The 14,033-nt window shown below is 40.3% G+C and overlaps 1 protein-coding gene across 2 annotated transcripts in view; it reads right to left on the bottom strand.

The window, feature by feature from the left end:
• Positions 1-14,033, bottom strand: part of SMG1 (SMG1 nonsense mediated mRNA decay associated PI3K related kinase) — a 116,152-nt gene that overhangs the window by 43,044 nt on the left and 59,075 nt on the right. For both annotated transcript variants that reach the window (XM_074965387.1, XM_074965388.1), the window contains exons 20-23: positions 7,154-7,353; positions 6,631-6,827; positions 4,937-5,083; positions 3,893-4,047 (exon numbers count right to left, since the gene is read on the bottom strand). In XM_074965387.1, coding sequence (XP_074821488.1) covers positions 3,893-4,047; positions 4,937-5,083; positions 6,631-6,827; positions 7,154-7,353 — 699 coding nt within the window. The remainder of the gene's footprint in view (positions 1-3,892; positions 4,048-4,936; positions 5,084-6,630; positions 6,828-7,153; positions 7,354-14,033) is intronic.

Below are 14,033 nucleotides of genomic sequence, written 5' to 3'. Positions count from 1 at the left end.
GTTACTGATCTCTTTTATTCCTGGAATTGTCTTTATCCTTCAACCCAAAACATCAAACTGGGATCTTTAAAAAATAAGGTTGAAGAAGATGGAGAACAATTAAGGTGGTCAGTTGATAGGCATAATTTCACATATATGAAACTATGTATCAGCTTTTCATGACAACTTCAAATTACTCCAAACTGAAGCAAAATTTACTTGCTGGCACTGTTCTAGATGGAGTAGCTATAATATGATTTTTCACAGGAGACGTCTGCCAGAAACTCCCCCTCCCTCACAGGAGACAGAAGCAACAACACAGCAGGGTGAGGACGAGCAAAGCTCCCCCAGCTACGTTGGTTTGGGGAGACAGAATGGAAACCATGGTTAGTGGAACGAGCTTCACAGCCTCTAGGCCCTAAAGATGTCAGCAGCTGGCATTTTACAATCTGAATTCTAGATTTGTTTTTTTGCTGACTCCTAATCTCATTCTCACACCTCAACACAGTCCCTCCATTGCCAGTGTTGCTCTTCCCGCACTCCTGCCTCTCAATGACCTTCCCCCAAACCTTGTTCCTAGTATCTCCCTTGCTCCCCTGCCACTGTCCCCATAAGAAAACATTTTTTAAAAGAACGAACGAAAACCACGGAACAAACAGGACACACGCTAACTGCCATGGCCTCTTTGCTCATGTGTACCTCACTCCCAGCCTAATATGTTTTCTCCTTTTTTGACTCTGAAGCCCTTGCAACAAGGCTCACTCTCGCTCTCTCTCACCTGTTTGGAAAGCACTTAGCATACTGTGAGTACTGTACCTCCGCAGATGAAAGATGACTAGACTAACAGCTTTGTTATATTCACAAAGGTTTGCTACTCATGACTTTAACTGAGAGAAGCAAATATTGGATTCTTTCTTTCTCTGCTTACAGGAACCACAAGCGGGAGACAGAGAGCTGTAATCTGGCAAGGTTACCTAACTGAGGCTTGTATAATAGGAGTGCTTATCAGACACTGCTGGTCTTATGGAGGGAGCTGAAGTTGTCTGAAGGAGAAGAGCCATGAAGTTCCCATTTCTCTCACTCAACAGAGCAGGAGAAGAGAAGATCACTGGTGTGATCTGCAGGCCTGATTTGCATTCACTCTGCCACTGACTCTTCATGCCTCTGACCAGATCCTATTTAAGGTATGTTGACACTTAAGGCAGCATGTCTATGGGCCCTGACTGGTGGCAGAGGAAGGAAGTGGTAAAATGTTGGAGGGTGAGAGACATCGAAGCTAGTCCTGCAGGAAGATGCTTCCACACAGGCCAAACCAAGCAGTTAAGAAGGCAGGGGGAAGGAAGCACCTGTGACAGAGACAGAGGTGGGAAGAGAGATTAAGAGTGTTGTTTCTTTCAGTATGCCAGCAGGACAAAAGGTATACATGGACACAGAATGGTGTTTGCATGTTTTTCCCACAGGTGAATTTTAGTCTAATATGTAAAACACAAATACTTTGTTTGGTATGGATGGAAAGGATGTTTTTCCCTACATGTTCAAAACTCCGAAGACTGCCCACATTAAAACTATACAACATAATATCTATTTTCAATAAATTATTAGCTCTGTGGGTTGGCAGTAGTGCTAAGTATATAACCCATGAGGACCTTTAAAAAAAAAACAAAAAACAAAAAACAGTATTTTATTTTAGTTTACTGTATATACTTAACAGCACAAATCCCAAATTTAGATGTCTTTGCCCTAAATTAAAACACAACCAAACAAAACTAGACACTTTTCCACACCCCGAAGAGCATATAATGATGGCTAGTTTAAGCAGCAGTTGGGAATAATTCTTTTTTTCTTTATAACAAAAAATGTAAAGGTGTATATATATATTTATAATAATTGTATCTGACTTTTTCCTTCTACCCTCTAGTCTCTGTGTATTGCATATTTTCATGGACTGTAAGAAGGGGCAGGGACTGTCATCCTATGCCTTTGTGCAGCACTTAACAGAATGAGATCCCAATCATCATGATAGAGAGGCTCCGAGTAGTACTGCAAAACAAATGTTAAACCAAACAACGTAAACCAACATTTCCCTTTTCACTGCTAACCTTCCTTTCAGAAATGTCCCATTAATTTCCTTTTTCACTGTGGCCTGTTGTACTAGTCATATCCCAACATCTCAATCTGAAAGGACGTTGCATAACAACAGAGTTGCAAGCTTTGACTATTCAAATAGTTGAATAATAGATCAAACATTATTTTGCTTATTCAGTCACACATGTAATAACTGTCTTGACACAGTGACGCTGGATGTCCATTAGCTAAACAACGTTTAGTACAGTAAATTTTAGGACTGAAGATTTTCTGTAAGTCTTGGTACAGCAACAGTTCACATTACTAACAGAAAGTATTTCTGAACACCACACTTTGTATCTTTCAAATAATGCATATCTTTGTAGGACCTAACAAAAGAAAACAGACATCAATAATCCTTATAACAATTCTATAGATTTTTGCCTGCCTAGGTTTTGTTTGTCTGCACATGTACCTAAGAATTAACAGGGGTCTCCTGTTTCCTTTCTTGGATTCAGTAACTACCTTCCACAGTGAAAAGGTGAGTTGCTTCCCCATAAGTGGATGAACATTTCAAGTATGTTTCCATGTATTTTGATCCACTTTTTAAAATCTACCACACTGCTCTACAGATTCTTAGGGTAGGTCTAAACTATAAACAAGTCGACCTATGTTAGGCTGACTTACAGCCACCGCAGTGGCTGTAAATCATAAGGAAAAGTTAGCACATGTGACTGCATTTTGGTTTGGGGCCCACCATTGTCTAAAAGCAAGCACATCATGCACCAGGAGGAGTGTTCCTTAGATACTGCATTCCTGTGAAAATCCTCCTCCTTGTCTCCAGCCTGCCTTGATTCCTGATTATCTGTTCTTTGTCTGTCTCTAACTCCCTATCTCCTGGCCTTTGATGTGAGGCCTCCCATCCTGATAATAAAAGTTACTGATGCATCGCTTTAGGACCATGCTGTGTAATTAACATACTAGTTTAGCACGAAGAATGCACCAAGCAGGGATAGGTGGTAGATAAAAAAAAGGGTTTGTTTATTGGCTAAGGTTTCCGATGCACAAGGGCAACATGCTTTGCTAAGAGGTATATAACCTTTGTATAATCTGTATTCGGGGTCCCCTCCTGGCTAGCAGGGGGGCACCACGCTCGAGCGTAATAAACTTGGTGTTTTTTGGGAACTTTGCAGTTGTGGACTTTGTTTATGTGCCTCAGCCTAGATTCGAACTGTGCGTGACCTACCAGGTGTAATTCGTAGCATTTGTGTGCGTGTCCTATCAGGTATAATTCGCAGCAGTTGTGTGCATGTCCTATCAGGTATAATTCGTAACATATGTCAACCTAACGCTGTAGTGTAGACTAGGGTTGAGCTGTAATTTAAGACACTACCTCAGCGTGATCAACACTCATAACACAAAAAAGGGTTAAGAGCCAGGTCTGAAAATTACATCTGGATATCCTTAAAGAACCTCAGATTACTACCTCTGGCCAGGAAACCGGGTAAAAAAAAATTCAGATTAAAGAATAATTTGCAACATAAACCTGGCTAAATAATGCTACTACACTACAGAGAATTTTTGAAAATGTAACACAGCACAGCTGATCCTTGAACACTGACAACTTAGTGATGTTCTTATGCATCTGTTTTTAAAAAATTCTAGGACATGCTAACCATCTCCTAAAGACATGTTAAAAGTGAACTTCTTGTTCAGATAAGGAAACCAGAAGAGCAGCTTTGATCCATGAAGCAACTTACATTAATTGAGATAAAAATATTGGCACTTCATGTATTTAGAAAATAAGCTCATATTTATACCAGTTCTCCAGCCATTTGTGCCAACTTACCGTCCTTCTGCTTGCTGAGCTACAGAATTAATCCAAGACAGACTCTTCCCAACTATAGCAGAAGACCAGACAGCTATTCCTTGTATAGCTTCAGGGCAATGAAGCTCACATAGTGCTTCCACCAACATCATAATTGTCACTTCCAATTCACTTCCCTAGAAATGAAGTTTAAGCCTAATTTAACAGATCTTGTTTGAAGAGAAAAGATGCGTACATTGTTAAATGTTTTAAATGTGTAATGCAATACTTCATGTTTATATTTAATAAAGTATTCTCAATGGTCACAGTTACCCCACTCCCACAAAGTAGAGCAAAGAATATTTGAAAACCAGACACTGTACACTACCCTCTGAAAAGCACATCCAGCTCATGGCCTATACTTATGCAAATACATTACTTTTTCACAAATCCCCAGAAATTCATCAGCAGACAAATTACTACCCATAAATCTAGAAAGCGTTCTCTGCTAAAAACACACACATTTTAAGAAGGTCAAACAACATTATCGAACAAGTCATCGGTACCCTTCAGCTTTTATACAAAGTGTTCTAAACACAGTGGTTTTTCCAACTCATTGTGCCAACATTTTGTAGAAAGATCTCCTCCGGGACCTCATCCTCTTCCAGTCCTCATCCCAGTCCTTGGTTAGAAAAGGGTTGCTTTTCACAATATCAGGAAGGGTTCCACTGACAAAAAGTTTGAAAAATACTGGTCTAGCAAACGTATCAAAACCTTCCACAAGTTTTAAACAGAGGCTCCTTACTTAAACAGTGGGAATTATATAGTTCAAAATATGAGCTAGCTATAAATCTTTGACTAAATGTGTAACACACAGAATTTCCAAATTTTAACTATTTTGCCTAGAAAAAACTCCACCCCCTCAAAAATAGATAAGTAAAAGTTCAAAACTGTTGCTCTAGAATACAGTTTTTGACAGGCCTATTGGTTTGATTACCTAATCCATTGGTTTATCTTTTAGTTTATATACAATACTAGGGAAATTTTTTTTTCCTACAGCTTACTAAATTTTGAAAAATATACTACCTTCATTTCTGTGAGTAAATCAAAACCATGTCTGACTGTCACAGCAGGTTGACCAGCCAACAATCCAACCCGCATGATAGAAAGTCTAATCCGAGTTAGCCAATCTTGGCAGGTCTGGCGGTTAGTGTAGAAGAATGTCCTGATAACCTTTACAATAGGGGGAAGGGAGAAAGGAAAAAAAAAAGAGATCCTGAGTTTTATAAAACAATACTTTCTATTTTTGTATAAATTAAAATAGATGCATTATAATATTTAATACATAGAACACAGCATAATCTTTATCCAGAAGGGTTCCCTTCTCTAACTAAATTTTCAAGTGGTGTAATTTACTATAGAATGATTAAAATGTAACAGCGTTGCCGTGGGAAGATTTCTGTCAGCAAGTCCATGACAAGAAGTTAGATTTAAATGTGTTTTAACTTGTCCTTTCAAATTCTCTTTCCCCCATACCTAAGAAGCCCTACTTACAATGGATGATTTCTTGGAAAATATTTTTGCTTTATTCAACCCTCCGTCAATACCTGCTCTTGGAGGACCACATTTCCATATGAAAGAGGCTGGAAGTTGGGGGGAAAGAAGGGATGAAAAGAGAGAAATTCTGCCTCATCAGTGACTCACTACTTCTTGCCAGCCTGGGAGAAAAGAATTCAGCTTGATCCTTAAAATTTGATCCCCTGCACAGCAGCAAAATACACTAATTCTAGACTACTCCCAAATTCAGTTTGACCTGACATTGGGAAATGACAACATACATTATAATTGTAGAGATTCTGACGCAAACACACAAGTGGTGCAATATCTTTCTACCAAATATTATAATCTATCAGATTTGGATGGATTTGTTCTCAACAAACAGAAATGGTTTCCTTGGAACCCTTCCAAATACATGTCTGGACAGGCAAAATAGCAAACAAATAATTCTTGCAAAAACTCATTGCAATTATGACATGATTTACAATGTCAACAGCTTGGCCATTTTACAGATTGTTTAAACAGAAATGGGAAAACAGCAAAGTGGTCCTTTCAATTTTTAAAGCAATTTGTTTCTATGAAGGCCAAAGCTTCATAGATTTAACTGTAAATACATCAATTTTTGTTTCATATCCAACAAATGGCAGCTTGAACCCCTCACAACTGAATGCATTTCATAACAAATGTCGATAGCTTAATAGAGCAGTGACTACTGTGCCTTTAATTCACATTCAATAGTTATTCATTTTATCATCTGCAACGTGTTTGATATTGTGCTGCTGTGTAAACAGTTACTCAAGAAAATGATGTTCCCTTTTCAGTTGTTTAATAGCAAATAACATCAAGTAAAGCAAAAGAAATTGAAGGAATATATCATGTTTGTTTGAAAAGAAATTAGACAAACAAGGTTAAATGAAAATCAGAACACAAGCCTACAATGTTTGGAAACCAGGTTGTCTGCAGCTGATCTTTTTCAAAAACAGTAAGCTCCACCAATAGGGAGAACAACTAGGTAATCCTGAGCTTTTTTAATTTTTTAAAAGTGGAAAAATTGTTGGCTTATAATCAGGGTAGTATATCGGACATTTCGATAGAAAAGTTATTACAAGGAATCATTCAGAAGTGGCATATGATTCTTGATAAACATCTAGTGATATACAGTGAAATATTCCCACTTTTGTGGGACAGTTTGCAGTACATGGTCAGCATTGAAAGAGACAAACCTTGGGTGGAGAAGTGAGTGCATTAGCACATCCTTCATAAGCATTGTACATCAATTTCTCCAGATTCTCCAAGTACTGTAGAAGGAGAACAAGTCTAAGCTGATTACTGCTGTGTCCTTCATCATTGTCTGCTATAGTCCACTGGCTAACATCTTGATCCGGGTTTAACGTGTGGGCTGCAAGACTTCTAATGATACCTATGAACATTTGGCCAGAACTTGTCAACACACTGGTTACCAAATAATCAGGTATTCACATCTTTATAGAATATAAAAATAGCTGTGAAAATTGAGTCTAAAATTATTAACATGTACTTCAACAAATAAAAAACTACATAAAGCATCTCCATAATTATTATATAACACTTGATTTCTTGACATTTAAGAAAGGTCTAAAAAAAGCAACAAATTGCTGAAAAAGAAAGTAATTTTTTCCTATCTTGACCATAACTTAAGAAAACAGCTCACTACTCTATTTCTTAAACCAAATATCCCATTAAAAAAATATACATTCTTTATATTACCTTCAATTGTCTGGAACGTATCTTGGGCTCTACCTAGAGGGGTTCTTAACTTAGAAAGGACTGTAAACTGAGCTGCTTCCCAAACAGCCCACTGCCACAGTACAGCATCCGTCTTCAAGAGATTGCGAGGAATGGTCGATTGGTCACGCTTATCTAATCTCTGACAGCTGTAGAACAATCTTTCTAACCAATTGTCCTTCCTGAAAAAAAGTTAAGACAAATATAGCAATTCATATCTATATGCATAGCTGTAAATGTATTTTAGCTTGTAACTGATTACTCTTGTAATCAAACCTCTAATGGACCTATGTTTCCTATGGTCATGCACATGCGTGTACACACACACAGGATTATTCTGCAGGAGCAAATACAGAGCTCAAGAACATTGCAAAAAAAATGACAAAGGCAGAAAAAATGGAGACAAAGGGTTTGCTAGCCAAAAGTAAAGAAAACACAGTGCAGAAGACAAATTTGAAAAAGAGGCATACACTTTTGGTTGAAAATGAAAATGAGCAAAGAGAAATAAGATATTCAAAATTCTGAGAGATAAAAATAGATGTGAATAGAAATTAATGAAGATTGTGAGGATTTAGCAGCATAAAATATTGCATCCCAAAAACTGGAATGGTAAATCGTTTCAGCTGGTGCCAAAAACCGGAAAAAGGATTTTAGACATTCTCTTCCAGGTGTACAAAATGACAGAGAAGGCCCACAAGTTAGAAAGATCACAGTGAAGCCAACTGCAAGTAGCACAACTCAATATCTGTTCCAACACTGTCTCATCTTCTAACATGAACCAACACCATCAAAACATGCCTCATTGTCAGTTTGCATTGAGTCTGCAGTCTCAGAATGCAGATGATATCAGTATAACTTCTGTGTGTATCATATGTCAAATACATGAGAAGGAGATAGGCATCCTACAGAAATGGTATAAAGACATCTGTATTGAATACCTATACATTGGGGGAGGGAGGTGGGGGGGAAGGAGGAGAGGAAGGGGCATGTATAACTATATGGAGCATATGGTTCCAGGCAAGAAGGTTGATGGCATCTGGAGTACCTGAGGAAGCAGTGTGCTATATACCAGTCAACATTAGTTTGTAGCATCTTTTGTGCACAATGGGACTAGCTGTATAGAGGTACTGGGTGCATCAAGCTAAGGAAATCCACTAGGACAATGGTGCAATTAAGACAAGAAAAAGAAGTTACTCAAATTCACCTATCACACCCAGCTGACTTAAGGCTATCAGAAAAAAAATAATCAACTATTAAACAGACCACAATTAAAATCAAACAAAAAAACCCAAACAAAAAAATTATTTACTTACAGCTGAAAAGACCTTAATTTTAAGAGTGAATTGGCAGGGATAAAAGAGGAACAGATGGTTGAAGACTATGAGGTATATAGAATTTGCTCTCTGGGTTCACAAATGCTGCCTTACCTAGTCTGCTTTCAGAAACTTCTGAAAACATTCAAGGCCCTCCTAATGCCACATGACCAACCCAGTGGTAATAAAAAGTAAAATAAAAAAACATATTCAACTCTTTCAACATGGATGTGAGCAGAGTAGTGGGTTTTAGTAGCTACATGGTGACAAAACTGATTACACAAAGGCTTACATAACATCCCTTCTTGTAGATTTAATACATTAAGTCTTTACATACCAAAAAGAATTAACTGAAACTTTAAATTTAATATTTACAATCTGCATTAGTAAATTATGTAATTTTAATAGTTTCTGTCTGGAAAAATACATTATCTTCTGTTCTTCAAGATGTGATGCAGACGTGTATTCCAGGTCGGTGTGTGCACTCCATGCTCTGGAGCTGGGACATACCAGTAACAGAGGCTCTCACACCTTGGGGCTGTAGGGCCTCCCCTGGCTGTATACGGGTGGCACTGCCCCGATCCTCTCAGTTCCTTCATATAAAAGGTCTGAAGTACAGACCCCAAATGCAGAGGCAACGAAGGGCAGGTCACAAAATACACATTTGTATCACATCTGGAAGAACAACAGTTACAGGTAGGTAACTTTTTTTTACTTCAGGTAGATGCAGCCGTGTACTCCATGCAGGTGACTTGCAAGCAGTACTCGCAGGACGTGAGGCTCAGAGTCTACTTAAAGAAGGCAGCACATCTACCTTCCTAAAGTTTGCATCTGATCCAGACACAGCTGTAATGACATAGCACATAGCAAAAGTATGCACAGAGTACCAAGTGGCCACCCTGCAAATGTCCAATATAGGAACGTCATAGAAAATTGCTGTGGTCATTGCCTGAACTTGCTTGGAATGCACTCACACCTCTTGAGGAGGCGTAGCCTGGGCTACTTCATATGCTGTCAAAATACATGATGTTATCCACCTGGAGATTGTCTGTGAAGGGACCACTTGACCCTTCATTCAGTCTGCATATGAAACAGACAGAGAGGAATGAAAAGGTTTAATTCTAGCCACATAAAAATGTAAAATCACCTGACATTCAAGGTGCGAAGACTCTGTTCCTTTGGGGTTCAATGCAGCTTAAGGAAGAACACTGGTAAATATATAACACTGTTCAAGTGACACTGGGAAATCACCTTTGCTTTGGGTGCGGCCTCAGGATTACTTTGTCTTTTGAAAATTGCATGTGGAGAGGCTCCGCCATCCAAGCCTGCAATGTGCACACTCTCCTTACAAATGTTACCACCACAAGGAAAGCTGTTCTCTGACACAGAAAGTGGAAAGAAGAAGTTGCTAGAGGCTTAAATAGAGGATGGATGGAGAGGAACAGTATGGCATATCCCAATCTGACTGTGTTTAGGATCCAGTTGTCCATTGTAATTGAGTCCCAAACACTGTACAAGTGGGCTAGCTTGTCCCTGAACTGGGGGCATGGAAAAGGAGAGGTTAAACAAGTCAAAATGGGTACCCACTAGATGCCAGGTGGACAGATGGGTGGGAGGGACTAGTTAAACTCAGAACCAGAGGACCTCCTCCTTTGTAATCACTGGCTCTTTCTGGAGTAATTCCACTGCCACACAGGATGGGACAATTATCCAAAAAAAATCACTGCAAGCGGTATAACTGCTGCAGCAGCTAACCACTATAGTGGTGCCTCTTCACAGCCAGAGAATATACTCCCAAAGCACAAAGTAGCTCAGGAGTCTTTTAAAAGAGGGTAAAGTTTTGTCAGTCTTTCCTGAAAACAAAACCCAGCCATCAAATGTAAACCTTCAATGGTCTGCTGCACATCAGGCACAAAACCTGAGTTCTGTCACCATCAGGCTCTCCTCATGGTTACAGACAATGCCATAATCCTGGCTGAGGCACTCGCCCCTTCCAGAGCTGCCTGCAACAAAATCTTGGCCAAATGGCCTTCTGCAATTAATACCTTAAACTTTTCCCTGGAGGCTTCTGGCAATTTCTCCATGAACTTAGATATGGTTGCCCAATTAACAAAGTCATATTTAGAGAGCAACACCCGCTGGTTCATATGCGTATCTGCAGGGAAGAGGAGGTATACAATCTTTCTCCCCAATTCCATCCTCTTTGGCACTCTCTGTCCTTGGGTGTGGATTTACACATTGCAGCAAATGACAGGGCTTGGCAGGGAGTCACCACCAGGGAGTTAGTGGCTTGGTGGAAAGAGAAACCCTCAAACCCTTGCATAGGAACCCTTGCATCCAAACACTTCGCCACAGGGGGCAATGAAGATGGGGTATTCCAGAGGGCCTTTGTAGTCTCCAGAAAAGCCTCATTTAATCAGGAGGGGTGCTCTACCTGGAGCTAATGATTGGAGAATATCCAGCAACTTATGCGTATTCTCCTGCAGAAATTCTTCCTGTATACCCAAGGCAGTGGCCATATGCCAGAGGAGGTCCTGATAAGTTTTAATGTCCTCAGACACCAAGTGAGAGGAAGATTCCAGCACAGTAGAGTGGGCAGGACAAGAAGGTAGTTTGCTGTGCCAATGACTGATTCTGTTCTTGTACCACAAGATCATGACAGAAGAGCCACATAGGTCCTTGGGGAATCAACTCAGCAATCACTTGCAGCTGAAATGGTATGGGAGTGGTGATCAGGATTGGTGATCTTGATCTGGAGCAGGACCTCAGGGACTGAGGAGTATCCCAGGAATTCCAAGGAGGCCACTAGATGACTTGTGTATAAGGCATTGGTGGCCAGTAGGTAGAGGGCCAAGAGACCCTCTCCCAACTGCAGGACAGATGTCAATCTTGGAAGTGAAAGTGATCTCAGGGTGATCTCTGGCACCTATCGGACGAGGAGGATAACCCCAGCCTGGATCTTGAGGAATACCAGAGTTTCTGTGGTAACAATGGGGGAATCATTTCCTGATGGGGCAAAGAACCAGTCAGACTCATCTAAAGCACAATAAGGAGGCAGCATAGGTGCCAAAGAGGAGGGAGGAATCGGCATCAGTTGCACGAGTACTGCCAGCAGAGGCTTCAGCACCGAAGCTGGTACCAAACTCAATGATGGGATCTGCCTCCAAGACAGTAACTGTGCTGAAGCCTGCACCAGCATCGTGGGGGCCTTCAGTGCTGGGCCCAGCCTTGACTCCGCAGTCTGGCCTATGCGATAGAAGTTGCATTGCCAACAGAGCTGGTGACTGCGATATGGCCAGAAGGTGCCAAAGACACAATGGAGGATGAGCCAGTAGATGCCATAACACTAGAGAACTCCTGAAACAAGAGAAAGTCTGGGATTGAGAGGCAAAGCAGGTCTGATGCATGGTATGTTATCATAATGGAGACAGTTAGCGCTGGTGCCAATCTCGTCAATACCTGACTCAACCTGTGCACCATGGCCAGAACCAAAGTTGGCAGTAAGGGCCCTCGCTGCTCTCGGTCCAATATTAGGGAGCGGTTGGACAGACTTGCTCCATTCCACATGCCAAAGGAAATACAATGCTGGTCAACACTCCTCCTAGAAAAGTCATCATCTCCCCGAGCCCTGGAACGGGCCCAACTCATATTTTTTAGGACCTCTTTCTCACTGCACCAGAGAGGGTGAACAACCCCCTTTTCTCTTGGGGGAAGCAGCAGGGCCCGAGAGCAGGCCAACATCACTTGCTGGATCCAAAGGCAACTGCTGAGGAGATGAGGGCCTCAAGGCCTGCTCCAGAAGATTCTGCTTCAACTGCAAGTCTCTTGCCACCTGAGTCCTCTTGGTGAATGACTTGCAGATAGATTAAACAGAGGTGCTCTGACCCTCGCTGAGGCACAATAAACTGTTGGGGATAGCCCCCCTACATGGTGGGCATTGCTTGAACCCTGGTGAGGGCATCACACAGGGCAGCTAACTACTCTAACACTAAACTAACACTTAAACTTAATCGAAGGTACTAATATTACTATATAAAAGTTCTCAGAAAACTGGGAGTGAAAGTGTGACTGCTTAATGACTACAAGCTGCATGGAATCTTTTTTAAAACATGAGAGGTTCAAATTAAATGTTTACCCCAAATTTAAAAAAAACTGTAAGAGGACCAAAAAAATGCCACCAATAGAGTCAAAAAGGCATCTTTTAAAAACTGGAAGCCAAATCCTACTAAGGAAAATAGAAAGGAGCATAAACTCTGGCAAGTCAAATGTAAAAGTATAATTAGGTCGGTCAAAAAAGAATTTGAAGAGCAACTAGCAAACAGCAAAAAAAATTTAAGTACAATAGAAGCAGGAAGCCTTCCAAACAATCAGTGGGGCCACTGGACAATCAAGATGCTACAGGAGTACTCAGGGAAGACAAGTGTGCTACGGAGAAGCTAAATGAATTCTTTGCGTTGGTCTTTACTGCAGAGGATGTGATGGAGATTCCCACAGCTAAGCCATTCTTTTTAGGTAACAAATCTGAGGAACTCTCTCAGACTGAGGTGTCAGTAGAGGATGTTTTGGAACAAATTGATAAATTCAACAGTAATAAGTTACCAGGACCGGATGGTATTCACCCAAGAGTTCTGAAGGAACTCATACATGAAGTTGCAGAATTACTAAATGTGGTATGTAACCTATCACTTAAATCAGGCTCTGTCCAGATGATGGGAGTATAGCCAATGTGACACTAATTTTTAAAAAAAGTCTCCAGAGGTGATGCTGGCAATTACAGACTGATATGCCTAACTTCAGTACCAAGCAAATTGGTTGAAATTACAGTTAAGAACAGAATGATCAGACACAGATGAACACTATTTGTTGGGGGAAGAGTCAACTGGCTATTTTAAAGGGAAATCATGCCTCACCAGTCTATTAGAATTCTTTGAGGGGCCTCAAAAAACATGTGGACAAGGGTGATCCAGTGGATACAATGTACTTGGACTTTCAGAAAACCTTTGACAAGGTCCATCACCAAATGCTCTTAAGCAAATTAAGCAGTGATGGGATAAGAGGGAAGTTTTTTTCATGCATAAGTAACTGGTTAAAAGGGAAGGAATCATTGGTTTGTTTTCAGAATGGACAGAGGTAAATAGCAGGGTTCCCTAAGAATCTATACTGTGACCAGTGCTGTTCAACGTATTTATAAATGATCCTGAAAAAGGGGTAAGCAGTGAAGTGGCAAAGTTTGCTGATGGTACAAAATTACTCAAGATAATTAACTCCAAAGCAGTCAGCAAAGAGTTACAAAGGGATATCACAAAACTGGGTGACTGATCAACAAAAGGGCAGATGAAATTCAGTGTTGATAAACGCAAAGTAATGCATACTGAAAAAAATTCTCAACTATACATACAAAATGATGGGGTCTAAATTAGCTATTACCATTCAAGAAAAATCTTGGAGTCATTGTGGATAGTTCTCTAAAAACATTCGCTTAATGTGCAGCAGCAGTCAAAAAACCTAACAAAGTTAGGAACCATTAGGAAAGGAACAGATAATATGAA

The sequence above is a fragment of the Natator depressus genome, chromosome 10, assembly GCF_965152275.1.
Source record: "Natator depressus isolate rNatDep1 chromosome 10, rNatDep2.hap1, whole genome shotgun sequence".
Classification (NCBI taxonomy): Eukaryota; Metazoa; Chordata; order Testudines; family Cheloniidae; genus Natator; species Natator depressus.
This window is presented reverse-complemented; position numbering and strand designations above follow the sequence as displayed.